This window comes from Corticium candelabrum, chromosome 5 (assembly GCF_963422355.1).
Source record: "Corticium candelabrum chromosome 5, ooCorCand1.1, whole genome shotgun sequence".
NCBI lineage: Eukaryota > Metazoa > Porifera > Homoscleromorpha > Homosclerophorida > Plakinidae > Corticium > Corticium candelabrum.
Genome location: NC_085089.1, coordinates 5,075,306 through 5,097,278, shown reverse-complemented (window position 1 = coordinate 5,097,278; position 21,973 = coordinate 5,075,306). Strand labels below are relative to the sequence as shown.

The 21,973-nt window shown below is 41.6% G+C and overlaps 1 protein-coding gene across 1 annotated transcript; it reads left to right on the top strand.

Moving 5' to 3' along the window:
• The first annotated feature begins 10,499 nt into the window (after window positions 1-10,499).
• On the top strand, window positions 10,500-12,452 carry LOC134179975 (uncharacterized). Its single transcript, XM_062647024.1, has 3 exons — window positions 10,500-10,645; window positions 10,727-10,789; window positions 11,558-12,452. The coding sequence occupies exons 1-3, from the start codon at window positions 10,562-10,564 to the stop codon at window positions 12,269-12,271; spliced, it is 861 nt and encodes a 286-aa protein (XP_062503008.1). The 5' UTR covers window positions 10,500-10,561; the 3' UTR covers window positions 12,272-12,452.
• The last annotated feature ends 9,521 nt before the right edge of the window (window positions 12,453-21,973 follow it).

Genomic DNA, 21,973 nt, shown 5'->3' with positions numbered 1-21,973 from the left:
TGTCTGTGTGTGTGTGTCTGTGTGTGTGTGTGTGTGTGTGTGTGTGTGTGTGTGTGTGTCTGTGTGTGTGTCTGTGTGTGTGTGTGTGTGTGTGTGTGTGTGTGTCTGTGTGTCTGTGTGTGTGTCTGTGTGTGTGTGTGTGTGTGTGTGTCTGTGTCTGTGTGTGTGTGTGTGTGTGTGTGTGTGTGTCTGTGTGTCTGTGTGTGTGTGTGTCCATACACGTGCATACACGTGCATGCGTATGTGTGTATTTGTATATAGACATCAACAGTTATATTTGTTATTGCGCCAATACACAGCAGAGTTTTCCTATAGACATTAGAGATAATGTGAAGTAATTGTGTTCTGCTTCTTTGTGAAGTGATGAAATATTTTGACATTAAATTAACATGTACAAACCCAAAAAGGATGACATATGTCTGTTTTGATGATTTAAACTACCCAGTATTGATGACAAGTACAGGATGTGTACTTGTCATTTTGTTGTTCTTTGTTTCTTCGTTTATTGTAATATGTATCTACATACAGACTAGTCTCTCATAGCCAGACCTTAACCCCGCCCTCAAACCGTACGAGAAACAGACTGGTTTCAAAAGTGTAAACCACTGTATCTGTACATTACTTGCTTCTGCACTCTTGTAAAGAACATTTGTTTTATGAGTTTCAGCTCATTCATAATTTAGTACAGTTACTTTCGAGCTAGTTTAGTAACTTGATTCCGTATTCCAAACCATATTTGTCTGTACTGGCAAAGGCAATGAGTAGACAACACAAAAGAGTAATTAAACACGTCAAAACTGTGAATAATATGAAGCGATGTCGTCACTATTAGCGTGGGACACAATGTGCAGTATGATAGAGTCAACTCTCTCATTACTATCAATGGAACTACAGAAATGGTCGCCAATTCTAGAGCAACATTTCTGCTATGTGTGCTGAAACATGCAGACCACAAGTACGTCACCATACAGCCTAGCCTCTAGCTTCTCACTGGACTAGGCTACTTTCTAGAAACATGCAGAGCACAAGTACATACAAGGAAGTACAAGTACAAGTACAAGTACATAGTAAAATCAAAGGAACCCCACAAGACCATTCCTCTGCCAGAATTTTGAGGGCGGGGTTAAGGTCTGGCTGGATGAGACTACGTACTGGGTTCAGAAGTCTGTCTGTCTGTCTGTCTGTCTGAGACCTACTGCATGATCTCTTCCAGGTTTCAGTAATATCAACAAATGCCCTGACGTTGTTGCCTACACCCAGTGTCATAAACAAGTTATTCTAATAGTGGTTATTTTGAGGAATGCATGGGTGCTGCAGCTCACACCGGGTAAGTACAGTAGTGCACAAACTTTTACAATCTTGTCATGTTCTTTCCCCAAATGATGTAGAAGAAACAACATCAAATGGGCTGGAAGACAAAATAATATTTGACTAAGATTTGTTTTCGCTGTTGACATGAAAGTCAACAGAACACCGTATAGATCAACAACATTTCAAACTGAGACCCCTTAAAAGTATCCGCTTGCATGTACTGCTCGAAGAGCATGTACAAACATAGTAATTCGTCTATCTTGAAAACCAGGCTGTGACATGCCTAACGACCATCGCAATGTATTGTCTGCAGCCATTGATTGTAGTCAACAATGTCAGGGCACTGGTTGGTGTTACTGAACCCTGGAAGAGATCAATACCTCTCAGACAGATAGATGGATAGACAGATTGTTTATTGATTTAAAAGGTTAAAAGATATAACAAAAGCAAATTTCAAATATAAACAATAGACAGCACAGATGGAAAAAACAGACAAACAGACTGACAGACAGACAGACAGACAGACAGACAGACAGACAGACAGACAGACCAATTAGTGTCCAATTGCATGCAACCTAAGTCGATAATTTTTTAGAGACCCATGTGGGTCCAATTGATATATAACAGACTTTCGTATCTATAGCTTGTAATAGTTCATATGTATAAAATATAAAGATTTGACAGACAGACAGACAGACCGACAGACAGACAGACCGACAGACAGACAGACCGACAGACAGACAGACCGACAGACAGACAGACAAACAGATTGTACTTGTTGGCAGCTCTTCTAGGGCTGCTGGACACTCACGTAGTTAGTGTTGCTGTTTTTGTCGTAGCTATGATATATCAAATATACGTATTTTGACTGACAGACAGACAGACAGGCAGACAGATAGACAGACAAAAAGAGAGAAGTCTTCACGGGCAACATGTCAAGATAGCTGGCTATGCCCCTGATACTATACAGTATATTATACGGTATGCATACAGTATATTATACAGTATATATACAGCATATATATACAGTATCCATAGAGCATATTATACAGTATATATACAGTATATACAGTATCAATACAGTATGTTATACAGTATATTATAGAATAGAATATACAGTATCCGTACAGTATATTATACAGCATATATACAGTATATTATAGAATAGAATATACAGTATCCATACAGTATATTATACAGCATATATACAGTATATATACAGTATATTATAGAATAGAATATACAGTATCCATACAGTATATTATACAGCATATATACAGTATATATACAGTATATTATAGAATAGACTATACAGTATCCATACAGTATCTTATAAAGCATATATAAAGTATAAATACAGTATATATAAGTATATTATACAGTATATTATACAGTCTAGTATACAGTATATTATACAGTATTCCTATTATATTATAGTGTATATTATACAGTATCCATACAGTATATTATAGTGTATACTATACAGCATAATAGTCAGTATATACCATAGATTATACCGTATATTATACCATATATTATACAGTATATTAACAGTAAATTATACAATATATACAATATATTACACAGTATATTATACAACCTAGATACTATTAAAATATATGTGCAAATATATAGATACATATGTATGCATGTACGTATGTATGTATGTATTATGTATGTCAGTATAATTTCACACAAAAATTGATTTGCCACATATATAGTAAACAATTCGATCCATGCATGTACACTGCCTAGATATCTACGTACAGTTGAATATAGCTAAGTATACTACTAAAACAGACGGAAATGATTTCAAAAAATAGGAAGATTATAGTTATATTATGGATCACATTACCTGTCGTCCAATTAACTCGAATTCGATCTGTAGGTGCTAGCTGAGAAAGCAGCTGGTCTAGCTAGCTAGAGATTAGCTATGTCTATAGCTAGATCTAGAGATGACGTTCAAAACTGTGAGCCCGTTTGAAAGATTTCCAAATCGCTACACCGTAGTCTTGATAACGTCTGTGGTCGTCACAAATCTTGGTCGAGGCTCTGCCGTTCATGTTACAGCAATCACCGTCGTGTAGTCCTGAAATGGAGTCCTGTCTCAATGTAGCCATCAATCGGTCCCGAATTGTGTGTGTATCTGTAAGTAGCCATCAATCGGTCCCGAATTGTGTGTGTATCTGTAAGAAACTGTTGTAATTGTAAGCGATGCGTTCTAAGCGTCGTCTTGGTGCGTTTAGTTGTCACACGGAACGCCTACCTGTCCACACCCACGCTCATCCTAAAATAATCGCTCCGGGCGGTCCTCGCTGTTTCACACTTCGTTACCCAATTAATTAATAACGCACTTACTGTACAATGGTTAACGTCAACCCTCGGCGTACGTGCTGAGAGGACTTAGATTATTAAATCTCTTCACTCGAACTCGCGTTCTCTCTTTCGCTTTTTTAGAAATTGTTGTTCTATTCATTCTGAACGTTCTCACAATGCTACCGCCTTAGGTGGCTAATTAATTAACTATTTGAAGTTCAAATCAAAATGCGAATCAACGTACAAAGCTTAGATCGACACAATCTATACAGTATTACCCCGCCTAGAAGGGCAGAGGCTCTTGTCAGAACATTTAGTACTATGTGCCTTTGTACGTACTGTGTGTAGTGTCTAGCACTCTATAGCTAATTCCACAACACAGCGAAGCCCACCAAACATACTCAGTCTCTAGCACTGCGCAGGAGCCCTAAAGATAACAACCCTAGAACTATTACATTTTTTCCCTCTAGAGTGTCTAGGTTTCTGCATTACTACACTATAAATCCAGTCTTTCCGGGGGTCTTGAAACACGCGTGGAACGTCGGAAGACAGGCGGTACTTTTGCAGCTCTCGTTTCTAGTTGCTGGTCATCGTCTGTCTCAGCTTGTTTCGTTGGCTGCTGTTCGGTGACATTCGAAGCGTTTGTTTCAGGTCTGTTGTTTTCTGTTGGTGACCTTGTGCTCTCTTCTCCTTGCTGCTGATCCACCCCAACGTTGAGAATGTTCTCCATTATTCTCGGTCTACTGTCGGTCATTGATTGTCTATCCCAAACGTGATCCATGTCGCTTGACTAACCGTCCGTCCTCCAACCTCACCCTGAAGGATAATGGTCTCGTTTGACTTTCAACCACGCCTGCTAACTAATCCTGTCCCCTGCCAAAGTTACGCACAAACACTGTTTGCCACGTCTCCAGATTCCGGTAACTGCAAGATTTGTCATGATCCTCCCTTTGCTGCTCTTGCGTTCCCTTGTCTTTCTCGCCAGATCCGGATGTAGTAAGTCTAGACAACTTCTTGGTCTCCGTCCCATCAGGATCACAGCTGGTGCCTCCCCTGTTGTTGCGTGTGGTGTTCTTTCATAGCAAAATAAAGATTCATCCAGCTTCGTTTTCGGTGGTCCATGGTCGTTTTCATTGGCTTCATAACTGCCTTGAAAATTGAACCGTCCTCTCGGCCAGCCCATTAGAGGAAGGGTGATAGGGTGCCGTTGTAATATGCACAATTCCCTCGGTCTTCATAAAGTTCCCAAATTCTTGGCTCGTAAAGGCCGAGCCATTATCACTGACAAGGAGTTCAGGTAGTCTGTAGGTTGCAAAATTGGACTGGAGCACCCGAATGGTAGATCTAGTTGCAGGGGAACTCAATGGGTTTACTTCCAACCATTTGGAGTACGCATCTGACAGTATAAAGAACCATCGCCCCAACAATGGCTTATCAAAGTCGCTAGGTAATCTCGACCACGCACGTTCTGGCTGTGCCCAAGGGTGAAGCTTTTGGTGGTGATTGCTGATGTTCTTGGCATGTACCGCAAGACTTTGCTCTCTTCTCTATACAAGCATCCAATCCCGGCCGTCAAATGTAACTTCGTGCTAGGCTCTTCGTTCTAGATACCCTCTGGATACCCCATTCTAGATACCGGGTGAGCTACATGTAATTCCTCCAACACCATCGGCTACGTCTTCTGAGGTATAATGACCCGTCCACAGTACACAACCACCCAAGACACTTATATAATTAGCTCGTACCAGCGATTCCAGAGCTCGGAGTCCACTTCTTTTGGCCATCCACTCAACACATAGTGCATGACAGTTGTCATGTCAGTTGTCCATCTCTGTCTGCAAATTGCCGAAGCTGTACAGTTGTTATCGATCTGGCAGACGTCATTTCCAAGATGTGCAGTGATAGCACCAATTCACTGGGGTTTCGTCTATTGTCAATTCTGGTTTAACAGGCAAAGGAAAACGACTGAGCACATCGGCGTTGGCTTTTGTCGTCCCTTGTCGATAGCGTAGTTTGTGATAGCCAGACAACATTATTGTCCAACGCTGCATTCGACCTGATGCCATCCAAGGCACGCCCTTATTCTCTCCTAACTGCGAGACCAAGGGCTTGTGGTCGGTAAGGATTGTAAGTGCTCTTTCACTCAAGCATTGGTGGGACTTTGTCACTCCAAATGGGAATGCGAGCGCTTCGCGGTCTAGCTGCGCATATCTCCTTTCTGCTTCAGCCAAGCTTATGGATGCGAAAGCGATTGGTCGTTCAGTACCATCGATTAGCCGGCGTAAAAGTACGGCTTCTACCCCGTACGATGAGGGATCACAGGCTAAGACGACTTCCTGCCTCGGGGCAAAATGTATCCTTACTTGACTATATAGACTAGAGAGCCTCCTTCGCTTGTCTGAACGCTTCCTTATGGTCATCTTTCCACTGCCAGCGTACGTTCTGACGCAACAGCTGATAAAAAGAAGCCAGCCTTGAAGCCAACTTCGGTAAAAACCGGCCATAGTAATTAATCATACTCAAGAGGATTCGTAACTCCGTAACATTTCTGATTTAACAGCCATGACTTTCTTTTTGTCAAGTGCTATCCCTTGGCTATTGATAGTATGGCCTAGGTAACTGATTTCATTCTGCAAAAAATGCGCGTTTAGCCAGCTCTAGCCTCAATCCCGAATTGGCTAGGCGTTGTAATAGCATTTCTAGGTTCTGCAAGTGTTCCTCAAGACAACGTCCAGTCACTAGAATATCGTTTAAATAGACCACTGTTATGGGAATGTCCTGAAGGAGGGTGTCCATTACTCTTTGAAAAATGGCTGGACCCAAGGCCACCCAAATGGCAGGCGTTGTACTTGAACAACCTCAAGTGAATATTTATGACTACGTACTTCCACGATGGCTCATCAAGCGCCATCTGCTGATAAGCTTGGCTCAGATCTAACTTGGTGAACATCTGACTTCCAGCTAGAGAGGCAAGTATATCATTGATCTTGGGCAATGGGCATTTCTCACAAGGAGCAGCTTGGTCAATCGTCAACCTAACGTCACCACATATGCTGACTTAGCCGTCCTTTTTCACCGGTACTACCAGAGCAGCCCAATCGGAGAATCGAACGGCTTCTATAATTTTGTCTTGTTCCAACCGTCTTAACTCCTGTTCGATTAGCTCTTTGTACGCATATGGTAAGGGCCTAGGCTTGAAAATCCGAGGTGCGGAATCTGATCTTACTGCTATCGATTCTTTTGCTCCCTCCAGTAGTCCCATATCCTCCTTGAATACTTCGATCCTGGTATATTTGCTGCTAAGTTTCTTCTGTTGAATCCTTCCTTCCTCCTCTAATGTTCTACCAATGGTGTGGAGGTGGAATATCTCTTCCCATTTCAGTGTAAAGCCTAACTGTATCCAGTTTCTACCAAACAAAATTGGACCCTTGTTTTTGACAATAATCAATGGCAGGGAAGCCATCTGCTGTCCATATCTCACTTTCACATCTGTTTCAACAACCAAAGTTAGTGATTCTCCTGAATATGTCCGTAATTGTACTTGTGGCTGCGCAATCCGGGGGCTTTCCGTTTACACTATAACACCTTGAAAGTGGCTTTATTCACATGCCCCAGTGTCTATCTCCATCTCCACCTTCTGTTGATTAATCATAACCTTTACTTGAGTGGTTTCACCTTATTGCCACGTCCCACTATGTGTACCGCGTTCATTGCCGTCTCTAGCATTTCTTCTGATTCCTGGAAATCCTCTTCTTGGCTTATTTGGTGGACTGCCTTTGTTACTCCTTGTCGATTTGACTGATTTCGGCACGCTCTAGCACTCTAATTCCACTACACAACGAAGCCCGCCAAACAAACTCATTGTCTGGCACTGCGCAGGCGCCCTAGAGGTGCCTCCCCAAAAAACAACCATAGAACTACTAGGCAGTGTAACACTGTGGTTAGGAAATAGGGTACTCTAGAAGCCATAAAATTCCCTGGAGGATTACAGACAAAATAAAACATCACATGATAGCTACAGTTGTGACGAAAGTTTGCAGCATTTCTAACTAATGCACAGAGCAGTTGTCACTAAAAATTTATTTGTGGAGGAAGTAACCAAATCAGAATCAGAAATATGGATAGCAGTAATGTCTTATTTCGTCTGCAATCCTCCAAGGAATACTATGGCTTCTATCTTATTCCCTAGTGGATTACTTAGCTAATGTACTCATGCACGTGCGGAAATGGTTACGAGTATAGAAATGGAAGTGTATTTATCTTTGCATGCGACTGATGTCAAGACAAAATGAAACAGTTGAAGTTATACATCTTTACCATTCAATTAATATGCCCATACATCTTTGTTCCATGCTTTGCTACCGATTTCGACATCACTAAAATGCTTATAAACACTACAAGCTGACGTTTCACAGCTGCACAACATTCTGAAACTTTAATTCATAAAGTCTTTTTCGATGTTTCAACTAAAGCAGACATTTCAAACAGCTGGTGGTCAATGTGGATACATCGGAGCGACTCTCAAGAGCAACTAATAAAAAAAACCTATCTAAACTTTTAGGTCACTTAGTGGTGCACATGGGTTACTAATTTAGATCATTCTATTATCTTCGAAAAACGTAAAATTTTTTATGTACTCTATCAGATTTTACATGGCAAAATGAAACAACAGCTGCTTCCTTGTTTCAAGAAAAAATGTCGAGGACTCCGTGAAGATAAAGCGCATGCTCTGTCAGACTGCCAAAAGAACGTTAATGTCAATAATTCAACAATCTATCTGGCCAAACGACGTATACATTTTCCGCTGCATTCGCTTTACAGAGGAAAACGGTTGCTCTATAATTCTATAATAACACAATAAGGTAGAAGCCTAGCGGACGACTTGATCATTTAGATGAAAGGTATAAATTATAACGAGAGACTTTGGAAACCCTTGAACGTAATTGTAGTTCGCTTGGAGTCGCGAGTTGAGCACAAATCATCTAAAAGTCCATTCCCGAATAGGGAGACTATGTGGGAAAAAACCGTACCCGTCCGGTTGAGAGTGTGGTACTCAACTGGAAGTATTCCAGTGGTTTCGAATTAGTGTGGAATATACTAAAGGAAACCTGCAAGTAGACATGAGCATGCGCATTGTGTTAGTACTGCGAGATGGGCCCCGTTTCATCAAACATTCAGCCCGCATGTACCAATTGGCCACGCCTATCTCCACAAACTACTCCACCGTACCGCTGGATTAGACTTTCTTGAGTTTGGGTGAGCTCAACCGGATTAGGTTGTAGGGATAAAGAAACGTGGTAGAGGTTTACAAACTTAATTAATTAACCGGATTAGGTTGTGGAGTTAGAAAAACACACCTCTAAACCTGGAGCGCTAATGAGGTAACAACTGACATGCATGCATATGCCGTGTGTTCGTAATCTAGAAGCCGCGTATATAAACGCGCAATTAACGCTATTTGTCTATCTACAATAATAACACATCACTTCAACTACAGCTGATATACATACAACAGATCCGTACACACACACGCACGCACGCACGCGCACGCACACACGCACGCGCACGCGCGCACACACACACTCACGCACGCACACACGCACGCGCACACACGCACGCACCCGCACACACGCACCCGCACACACGCACCCGCACACACACGCACCCGCACACACGCACACAATGCAGATGCTAAGTATTTGCTATGATACTTTCTATGATACTACCGTACAATCGAAACACTATCAGTAGTCACTTTCTATATGTCACTTCTTCTTTGCTGCTTGGACAGAACTGGAGGCAATCGTATGTAGTTCTTTGCCCAAGGGAACTTATGTATGTGGCCCTCCCGCACTTAAACTTCTGACCCAAAAGTCCCGGACGTTTCCAATCTCCAACTGCACACTCTAACCAATTGAGCCACATACATACGGCTCTGACATACATGTGTTTGCATGGTACATGGCGCAGCGGCGTAGCGTGAGCACTAAAAATAGGGAGGCTAAGCTTCCTTTTGGTCCTCACATGTATTTACAATCCAAATTTTTTATGACCACGCCTCAAATAATGGACGCTAGCCTGGTCTAGCCCGTGTATGCCATGCTACGCCCCGCGTTTCGTGCAACGTCAGGTCCTTTTAGAACACCAAGCAAAACATGCGAATTTGGCTGCATCAAAAGCAAAAGTGCTCTACAAATTCTAGCGGACAAATACGAGGAAGAATAAAGCGGATTTAGCCAATTAATTCCTGTACTGTGTGGTAACTCGTATGCGTCACGACGTGAAAAGCAGGTGCTGAATGACAAACAGTGGTCTCTTTGAGTAGCCACAGATGCCAATCAACAATGAAGTAGTCATCTTTCATTCTCAATTAGTAACAATCAGGAAGCAAAAACGGAGTTGAACAAAACCTGATAGTAAAACAGCTTTACGACCTTTCTTTGCTGTCATGACTGACTGCAGAGATTTTTAACAGGAACGATCTTGCAACCGCGAATAGACGAATTTGCAAACGAGGCAAAGTGACAAATGGCTGTTTGGCATGTGAGAGTTCCTCTGCATGGATCACACGACAGCCATGCACCTGCTGCATGCATCTAGTACCGACGTCATGCACCCGCGTCGGAAAGAATTTAATTAAAATGAACACTACAGCTTTGTTTCTTGCGAATGGCCATGGATTCGCTATAGGTTCAGGTGACTCACTTCCGTCAGAGAAAGACGCAGACGCCAAAGCTATGGTGTTAGCAAACCAGACAGCACCAGCTAGCTGGCGTCAAATTTCAATGAAATTATGTCGCTCGCATCTATTGCGGTCAGATGACGCAATTTGCTCATTATGCTGCTGTAGTAGAGGTGTGGTATATAACTCTGCGTGTTGTAGTCTGCAGCTCACAGTTAGACGACGTTGCTCATCTGACAGTGTTTGAGGAATATGTTGGTTTTTACCGCGTTCTTGTTGCTTATTCCATACTTTGGAGCTCCGTCTGCTGAAGCCGTTGAGTCTATTGTGTCAAAGGTATTATGCTCTAGGAAATGCTTTCGTGATCTTTGCCTAGTGTGTCCTAGCTGAATAAAGACTGCATTCTCTTTTCTATAGGCATCTGACAACGTGGTAGACGTAATGGCCCAGAATACTCCAATACGTTTGAAAAGAGACACGGTAACACGCGTTACTCATGATGCATGTAGATGATAAACGCTTCTATGTCTGTGAGAATCGATGTGTCTATCACGCACGCAATTATGTACACACACACAAACACACACACACACACACACACACACACACACACACACACACACACACACACACACACACACACAATGGACAAATGTCAAGCCCTCCACGTCATTGGACGTCAACTCTAAGATCAGTTGCGGAGATAGCTCTCCCTGTCTCTAGAGACAGGGCCTCCATGCTCTACGTGGAGACTTATAATTAGTGCCAGTGCTACAAGCCACCTGGAGATTGGCCGGAGTCATCTAGGTGCACTGGCTATGGTGCAGCTCTGGGACTGGACACCAAGACCCACAAGTGCCCGGCTGCTGATGTTAGTTACACTTGTATGATGTTATTGCCAAGCCAGCAGTCATGCCCACCCCGGTCAATGACCAGGTACTTATTTATACTCCTAACTTGAGAGAAGCAATTGTGTAAGTTTCTTGCTTATAAGGAAATTATGCCATAGCTCGCCATCACTGTGACTTGAACCTGTAACACTGCAAGGTTCCAGATGTTCTCTTTTTTCAAATGCACTCTCTAACCAATTGAGCTACAGCACCACACACACACAGACACACACACACACACACACACACACACACACACACACACACACACACACACACGCGCAGGCAGGCAGGCAAGCAGGCACACATGCACACGCACGCACGCACACACACGTGTTTATTCTTTCTTACAATACAGGAATTTCGCGGTTGTGGCTTGAACCCAACGCCAATAGTTGGAAGGAACTACACAGCCAGATCGTGTGTCGAACACATGGAACACGGAGCGTCTCAATGTGGATATTACGTCATTCACAATAAACAAGAAAGTTATGTTGTGTTTTGCGATATCAACACCGAGATTGGATTTGCCTACACACTCATCGAATCGTTTGCTCTAAAACGCAATGCCTTTTTTGCGTCAAAGAGTCTGGCGGTTAATTGGCCTATCAACGAGAATTCGCCGAACTGGAACATGTACCGTCTCTCTCACAGCAGAATGTCCCTTCTTAGAGATCGCTCCACCTACTGGAGAGCCACGTGCAACTTTCCGTTTGTCGGCATTGACTACCAAGACTACGTGAGAGCAAGAATTACAGACGTAGATCCAATAAAAGAGACCTTGTCTGCGACTTGCAAAAAGGTTGAATACATCAATTTGCGTGGTGACCTAGGATTACAGACGACAGTTGCATTTTGGAACCAAAACGAATACCACATGCATACTGACAGCAGCCTTAAACTATGTGCATTTGGACCCAACGCAGGAGCAGTAAGCAGCGAAGACAACTGGGGCTATTACGGTACTATCAATCCCAAATTTCGCTGTACAGCGACAGCTGATTCAACAACGCAATACTGGTTGGGAGACTACATACGCGGAAACGTGAGTCGCCAACAAAACGGTTACTAAACAAACATTTACAAACTGCTGTGCCCAGACAGTTTAGTAGCTCGTAGAGTGTACTAGCTGTAGTTTGCAACGAGTTGACTAATAAACAAGAATGAGATATTCAACTCATCCAGTGCCACGTACACTGTACATCTAGGTATATAGACAGATTTCGAAATTCAACATGCATTTCTTTCCAAAATTTTTGTCTCAGTTTCGACACTAAATTTTATACAATTACTATCACTCGAGTTTTACTCTAAGTTATTATTGTACTTGTTGTACTACTCTGTTGTAGTCCTGCTAAGTATCGCATATATATATATATATATATATATATATATATATATACTCGGTGAACTGGTTATATACACGGGAGGCTGAAAGTGTTATATACACGTGAGTCTTGGGACGAGGCTACTCAAGTGCACTCACGCTAGAGTAATTAGCACACCAAGGAATTCGCAGTTACACCCAAAGCGCAGGCTCGCTATACCAATCTCTCTCTCTTCCTTGTCTCGTGCTGTCTTTATCTTTTTACGATATCTTGCTAATAGTTGTCTGTTGTCTCTTTGGATATCGTCTGGGAGTCTCAATCTCCTATCTTTAGGAGTTGATAACTTCACATTCCTTGTCTTGATCCTTGGTGTAGTAGCTGTATTGGAAAATTGGATCAGTGATACAATACGCACCCCCAGCTAAATGGGATGCGTATTCTTCTAGCCTCTCTGATACAACACGCACCCTAGCTAGCAAGCTATTTACATACCAGCAAACAATAGAGATATACAATATCCTGTACACGCCTACTTTATGAAACATTACACCCTTATTCGGGATAATAAGCAATTCTGCAGATTGTCGCGCCAAATTGCTAGACTCGTGCCCAGTCCTCCTCCGCGCTAGGTTGCTTACACCACGTGCGCTAGCTGTCACGTGTGTATAGGTCCATGTGGTTTCACACGTGTGGTTGGCCTAAGCACGGAGGAGGACTGGGACCATGCTTCGTCATGTGACATCCTTTGAGTCTAATTAAGTTATTTAGCTCAGCCCGCTGGTCTCAGCTAAGATTTCTAATAGGTTGCTAAGGCTCTGCGAAACGACACAGAAGGTGGTAGATTAGCAAGAGCCTGCCTACAACCGGTCAGTCGCCTGGCCTCACAAATCAACGCCATCATGCACATGCACGATCCTCTTCGTAAAACTGCGCCGGCTAGCAGAGTCTAGAGTAGGATAACGCAGCCCATGACGGACATATTTCGTACATTTGACTACCTTCACAAATCTAAAGCAGATCTAAATCTACATACAAATTCAGATTGTCATACACCCAGATGTGTGTCTCTTTCGTGAGCTGCTGTACATCCTGGTAATCATTCGCCAAGTTCTTTAGTTAGACGTCGCTAAACCTGTTGATATGATTGTGAGACACCAAGATGGTTGAGGTCTGTAATTGCTTGTTTTCCTGTACTGCGAGCAAACAAGCATGTAGGCTGTTAGGAGTGCAATCCCACTGCTTTGGCGATCTCAGAACTTCAGTGCCACAGTGCCGGTGATGAGAGCCTGCAGGCGTGTGCTGTCGGCCTCCTCGTTGGCTTTCCCTTTGACCAGCGCTTGCAAGATGGCAAACAAATGAGGGCTTTGACGACGCATCGTGTCTTCGATGTCTTTCACGGAGAAACGGCGTAAATCTTGCCACGAAACAGGCCCTCGACCAAGAGAACAGCAGTCGGACTCCCGCAAACGTTCGATCTATCTCGGACGACAGAGTCGTTTCTACTAATTGTCAATTGATTGGCGTCTCCGCATAATCTCTTGAGACATGTTGCTTCGCTGGAGTTGGACAAGTCCCACTTGCTTGATTCGAATCTTGTCGATTTCTCCTTGTGACATCTACAGGTCAAACAGGCACTCTGCACGTGCACACCTCTTGTACGCAGTGCGTATCTTACTTGCATAAGGCGAGGGGTGATTCCGCAAGTCTGAAACGTCAGTAGAATGTGCTATAACTCCAACAGAGACTGGTGCGAAGGCAATACCAAAGTAGACGTATGTTCTGGTGGCATGGTCCATCCTGTGGCGAGCTTCCGGGAAAGCTTACGAGCCACCTCGACGTGACTGATATTAGCTTAAAATTGGTCCAACAAAATCTGCTAGACGTAACTAACAGGGACGCCTGAAAAAGAGAGGCTTTACCTTCACGTACTCGTGTGGCTCGACAGGTATCTAGAAGGTCTAGGCGCGCACGAATGGACTTGCACTTACCATTGAGACCGCTCTTCTCGAAAGTTCTTCTCTGGTCGCACTCTCACGGACAACGACGACATCAACAAGTTATCGGCACGTAATGGCTTAGTGGCTCTATAATTGTTGTGTACTTAGTCTTTCTAATTGTGTAATCATGCATTACAAAAGCCCTCCTACGGAAACTATCATGCTAAATAGAATTAGTATCTACCAATCATGTCACGCCATTTCGGTCACGTTACAAACATGTTAGTCACGTGACGAAGCATGGTCCCAGTCCTCCTCCGTGGTATCTCCTGAAGCAGACGTCCTAGCGAGTTCATTCTAACATTATTGGAAAGCTCACAAGGAGGAGGTTCCAGATCAGTTAATGAATACGGAGATTGGTGCTTTATTACAACACAATTACTAACTTCCTGTATGACACACGCTTGGCCCTGCCCTACTCTTCCATTTACACCAGGTGTCAGATAACTTCAAAGTCACCGCTACGACGCCCACTACTTGAAAGCTGACGCGGACGTACTTTGAACTATGGATTGATAAGTAAAACAGCTGTAGCTAGCAAGCTTATGTAGTTGAGGCATTGGTTGAACCTTTGAACGTAAGTTTATAGCGAAACGTTTCTATACTGGAACCTTACATACCACTAGCTACGCCCATCTCTGCTCTTCAATTCCTTATCTATTAACCACAGTTCCCACATATTCTCCTATTCGGGAATGGACTTTAGTAGCTATAACGATTCAACGAGAATGTGTGCTACTGCATGTGACACAGAATTTGTGGTTTTATAGTTTATTGACACTAACACTAACAATTCATACCTGCTACATATAAACGGATATATATTGACTATACCTCCCACTGTTCTACGTTTACTACATACTAATACCTCCCACAATCTGAATATACTTATCTACCTCCCACTACCTACATCTATATACATGCCCAATTTTATACTGTTTTTTATGCCTGCTTGCAGTAACAATAGCATTCTATAATCTTGTAGTGGTTGGTCTTGCATTTGTTGAAAAGCCAGCTCCCTCGAAATGAACTAATCTTCTGTCGGTTGATTGGGTAGCCCGTACTACATCGGTTTCTGTACCATCGGATAGGCGACGACATGGTATTAAGAGAAGTGGGGGACAGGATAGAGCGATCAAAACGCTATCACTGTGTCACTTCTCATTGGTTGTCGTCCTCGCGGTTGATTTCTGTGTCAAAGTCGACATGCAGCTTCTACATCGTCCATTGCGATGAACGTCTGCTGCTTCAGCGATTCTTCTTCATCCTAGCGTTTTCCTATGATTTCTACAGATAGAAGAGGAGAGACGATTAGATACAGCAAACAAAAAGAGAAACATCAGTCAGTCAGGGGCGGATTCAGGATTTTCGGATAGAGGTTCCGTGACTTCACAAAGGTTAAGAATCAGCCACGCCTCCAGATATAAATTAGCTATTTAATCATCTATAGCATAGAACAGAAGTATGCGTTAAATAATGAACCTACAGTTCCGGACAATTTGAATTGAATTTGCAAGCCTACATGTCTTTCGCTTAACAGGCAAATGTTACCGCTCTTTCTTTCCTTTCGAAAAAAGCTTCTATAGATCGACATCTATGGTTTCATGAAATTGTGATGTTGTGACCATCAAATATATTTTCATGAGATGGAAAATAGGCACTTTGAAACATTATCATTGCAAGGAAGTAACGAAGTGGTGGTGTTCGAGCTGAGCCAAAAAGTCTCGGTTTGATTTCAACTAGTCCTTTCAGCCTTCACGTCCCGGAAGATATGGGGACGCGGAGCCGTATCCGCCACAACATTTTTCCTGGCTGCAAGCCTGAAATGCCTCAATTTTACAGAAAGAAGCCTTCGCAACGTTTTTGAATGTCTTGGCAACTTGAAGTCTGAAAGGGTTAGCTTCTTTCAAGCGACGACTTTCTAGGGCAGCCAAACAAAGATCTCAACTGACGATGTGAAGCCGTTCAGCACGTTCTTCCATGTGCTGAATTGGCGCATTGTGTCCGATGTTCGCGTTTAGTAGTCTACAAAAAGAGTAGGAGTACTGTACGACTCACTCGTACTGTCCGACTGCTGGTACGTGGTCATCGCCGCGTGATGACGTCACATAAAATTTTCGGGGGTTCCGTGGGAACCCCCTCTAGATCCGCCAGTGTCAGTACATACATGCAGACTACAAACGATGGTCTTCGCCGTTTCCACATGCAGATTTCTCAATCTTGTAGCAATATTCCATCTCTTCTTGTGCGCACATGACGCCCCAGAGTTATATCTCTTTTATATTCCAACTTTCATTCATGATAAGGCCAATCTATAGGGCGACACATCACTCTCACTAGCAGCTGCATCAACTACACAACGAATATCGCAGATATGTCTGATGCTGTGTTGCGTTCAAGTAACATTGACGGGGCATGTTAACTCGTATGCAGATGTTGTCGTTTCTTTCTTCTCTTCATGTCTGCCAACTTCTTTTTTCTCCGTCATCACTTCATGACTCCATGCCAACCGCAAAGGAATTGGCCCAACATTTCTCGTTCCTGCATGGATGATCGGCTGGAGCAGCACCACTTCTACCCTTTTTCCGTGATCGATCCGATAAAGGTTCGATAGTATCGTCAAAGTCTTCTAGCACGACATCTTCCTCACACTTCATTGCCACTGCACCTAATAACATAGCGCGCTTAATTAGGAACAACAGCGGGTATAGTTACTACAGTATTTCCCGCCCAATTATCTGGTTGGGGCAACCAATTATCCGACTCAGCCAATCAATTATCCGATTGGGGCAACCAATTATCTGACTCATGGTTTCAATTATGAGCAGTGTAGGTATATGGAAGAGCTGGTTAGAGGAATAATAGCGCGTACTGACGAATGTTGTCGCCGTACTGCTGCACTAGTAAACAGGGTAATACTGGTTTTCGCTATTAATTAAATCGCGGAGGAAAAACCATCAGTAATTGTCTGGTAATTAATTATCGCCCACCGGCGCGGGCGATTTTTTTGGGGACGAGGTTTGGGAACTTAGCCGCTGCAGCGAATGCGCTTTGGTGTACGAGGCTACCGGCGCGCCAATTGATTCTTGGTAGCGAATGGACATGTTACAACCGCGATTTTGACATAAACGAACTGCTGCCTTTGTGAGCATCTTTCGAGCAGTAACCTGCACCGTTTATTGAAAGGGGGCCTCAGTTTTGAGTGTCGCCCGCTGAACGTTGCTCTCTCGGCACAAATCGACTACAAATAAATTGGACGGCAGGTAAAGTGATTTTTAATTACTATGTTTTGCGGTTAAATAAAAAAATTTGCAGTTTTCTTGAAATATTTTTTGGGTGCGCGCATCTGCTACGCACATTATTAATTAACTGGATTGAATTGTGTGTCAATATTTACATTGTGGCGTGCACTGCATACGTCAAATTGTGTACTTTTTATTGCAAATTTATTTCCTGTGTCCAATTAAATAATATGCAATTAATTAATTACCAATACAATTAGAACAGTGCAAAGTACTCGGGCAATTTAATTCTATTTCACAACTACTCCTACAAAAGATTTATTAACAGATAAACACTATACAATTAAAATGACAGCATGCGATGTGTGTGTACACAATATTTATTAACTAAGCATTATCTAGTTGGTATAAACACGTACATGAAATAATCTATAGACACTTCAATACTCATTACAAATCAGATCATTTAATGCAAACCACATAATAATTACTAATGCATAGAATCATTGTAGATGGATGACGACGACGACGTATTCATAACTCTGCTGGTTGTCACACAGCTACAGTATTATTGAGGTAATGTATGTTTAGAGCTAGCATTGGTTTTAATTAAATTAAGTAATTAATTTAAGTTCAGTTACTTAAGTTGATGGTATCAGTCATTGCGTTGTTGGCACTTATAGGTATATGTTATATACGCCTTTTGCCAACTGGTATTGTATTGCAAACTATATAATTATTATGGCATTGTTATATGGTTGGTGACGTGAATGACAGTTATATAATTAGTATACTGGTGTGTGTGTGTGTGTGTGTGTGTGTGTGTGTGTGTGTGTGTGTGTGTGTGTGTGTGTGTGTGTGTGTGTGTGTGTGTGTATTTGAACAGCAAATATTTGTGTGTGTGTGTATATATATATATATATATGTATATATATATATATATATATATATATATATATATATATATGTTAGAGGTAATAAGAAATAATTGTATTATGCATCTTTGTGAAGTGATGAAATATTTTGACATTCACTAACACATGTACAATCCAAGAGAGACGACATCTGTCTTTTTTGATGATTTAACTATGTGTCCTACGATTTTTGTTTTAGCTTGTTTTGGTTTTTGTTTGTTGGGGTGAAAAGTTTAAACCACTGTATCTGTACATTGCTTCTGCACTCTCATAAAGAACATTCTCTTTTTACAAGTTTCCAGATCATTCAAAATTTAGTACACTTTTGAGCTAGTTAGTAACTTGATTCCGTATTCCAAAACTTAATTGTCTGTACTGGCAAAGGCAACAAGTAGACAACTCAAGGGAGTCACTTGGACAAGGCAAATAGTAGCATGGGGCAGCACGTGCAGTATAATCGAGTCAACTTTCTCATTACTATCAATGGAACTAGAAATGGTTGCCAATTGTTGAGCAACATTTCTGCTATATATTGCTGAGAAAAGTCACCAAGATTTCTATTATACTGCAAATAATTAATAATTTACCCTTTTATAGAACCAAGATAATTCAGTCTGGGAATCAACAAAATCATTCTCTCGACTGCATGGCCAGCACAAAACCCTACTTTAAATTATGTTTGTCCGTCCTATTGTCTACGGTCTGTTGCCTGTCTGTTTGTCAATACATATGTTTTTATAAATCATCACTATAACTTACACCAATGCTAATTACATGTCTGTGTCTGTCTGTCTGTCTGTCTGTCTGTCTGTCTGTCTGATTCAGATAGATTATTTGATTTTGACATTCAAGGCCAAGTACATTAGTCAATCTATGACTTTGTTGTTTGCAAGGACTGGTTTGCTTTCACAAATTCCTAGCATATGTAAAAGTAGAGTCTATATGGGAATAAATTATTTGTCTGTCTGTCTGTCTGTCAAATAACATTTATTTCAAACATGTACATCTATAATACAATGCTAGCAAGGTAACTATGTAGAGTTCTGCAACTGCGAGAGTTCACTAGGACTACATTTAGTAAACAAACAAACATATAACACGTAAAATAGAACAATGCAGACTATCCGGAGCCAACTTAGCGGCTGAAAAACTGGGTAGAGCAATCTACCATACAGTCAATGTCACTTTTGAGAGCTGAGATTTTTCTCATTATTACCTTGGCATTGCACTTTTGAAGTTGAGTTGAGAACCTCTTTCTCCATATGTCTAGAAACTCAGCAGCATTAGGTTGAACGAGTTAATCACGTGACTTCTTGACTAGCCTTTTCAGGAAGTTTTCCCATCTCACCCATCGTCCGTCCGTCCGTCCGTCTGTCTGTCTGTCTGTTTGTTTGCCTGTCTGTACATGTACTGCTAAGTATGGTAAAATATCTACCAAATCATATAGGAATAAATGTCATCAAAGTATTTACTCAATCATGTTGTAATGAAAGTGTTAGATGCAATATGAATGTATATACATTTACCGGTGGGTACTTTGTTCAGTTGTTGAGTACAGCAGATGCATAAGCTGGGTAGGTACTGTCAACACTTTAGTACAACATGATTGAGTAGATACTTTGATCACGTTTATTCCCATATGATTTAGTAGATCTTGTATCATCCTTAATTAGCAATACAGACAAACAAACAGACGGACAGACAGACAGACAGACAGACAGACAGACAGACAGACAGACAGATACTTTATTCTCATATAGACTCTACTTGTACATTTGCTAGGAATTTGTGAAAGCAAACCAGTCCTTGCAGACAGCAAAGTCATAGATTAACTAATGGACTTGGCCTTGAATGTCAAAATCAAATAATCTATCTAAATCACAATGATTAGGTGACAGTTTTGAAAGTTTTCTGAGGATAACTTCAGCATTGCATCTTTGTAGAATTGTAGAAAATCTTTTTCTCCAATACGACACGAACATGGACCAGGAGGCATTAAAATTGGCTTCAGGATTTACTGACTGTTGTGACAAATGCTGCAAAAAATTCTCTGCCTTTGTGCCCCACCTCCGAAAATGTTCTATCACAAGAGGAACACATCTTGATACATATCCTCCTGATACAAGCTCTTCTGAATATTTTTTCATTTCTTTTCTTCTCTTGTCATGGCAGCAAGACCATTTTCCTTGCTAGCCCTCTTCATAATATCCTGACGGACAGACAGACAGACAGACAGACAGACAGACAGACAGACAGACAGACAGACAGACAGGAAGACAGACAGACAGGCAAACAGACAGGCAAACAGACAGTAGACAATAGGACGGACAACAGAATTTAAAGTAGGGCTTTGTGCTGGCCATGCAGTCGAGAGAATGATTTTGTTGATTCCCAGACTGACTGATCTTGATTCTATAAAAGGGTGAATTGTTAATTATTTGCAGTATAATAGAAATCTTGGTGACTTTTCTCAGCAATATATAGCAGAAATGTTGCTCAACAATTGGCAACCATTTCTAGTTCCATTGATAGTAATGAGAAAGTTGACTCGATTATACTGCACGTGCTGCCCCATGCTACTATTTGCCTTGTCCAAGTGACTCCCTTGAGTTGTCTACTTGTTGCCTTTGCCAGTACAGACAATTAAGTTTTGGAATACGGAATCAAGTTACTAACTAGCTCAAAAGTGTACTAAATTTTGAATGATCTGGAAACTTGTAAAAAGAGAATGTTCTTTATGAGAGTGCAGAAGCAATGTACAGATACAGTGGTTTAAACTTTTCACCCCAACAAACAAAAACCAAAACAAGCTAAAACAAAACTCGTAAGGACACATAGTTAAATCATCAAAAAAGACAGATGTTGTCTCTCTTGGATTGTACATGTGTTAGTGAATGTCAAAATATTTCATCACTTCACAAAGATGCATAATACAATTATTTCTTATTACCTCTAACATATATATATATATATATATATATATATATATATATACACACACACACAAATATTTGCTGTTCAAATACACACACACACACACACACACACACACACACACACACACACACACACACACACACACACACACACACACACACACACACACACACACACACACACACACACACCAGTATACTAATTATATAACTGTCATTCACGTCACCAACCATATAACAATGCCATAATAATTATATAGTTTGCAATACAATACCAGTTGGCAAAAGGCGTATATAACATATACCTATAAGTGCCAACAACGCAATGACTGATACCATCAACTTAAGTAACTGAAC

Excerpts from the sequence above, each read along its gene's own strand:
- LOC134179975 (XM_062647024.1), top strand. The coding sequence starts at position 10,562 with ATGTTGGTTTTTACCGCGTTCTTGTTGCTTATTCCATACTTTGGAGCT. Across the intron at positions 10,646-10,726 it reads TTGAGTCTATTGTGTCAAAG|GCATCTGACAACGTGGTAGA; the intron begins GTATTATGCTCT and ends TCTTTTCTATAG. Across the intron at positions 10,790-11,557 it reads TACGTTTGAAAAGAGACACG|GAATTTCGCGGTTGTGGCTT; the intron begins GTAACACGCGTT and ends CTTACAATACAG.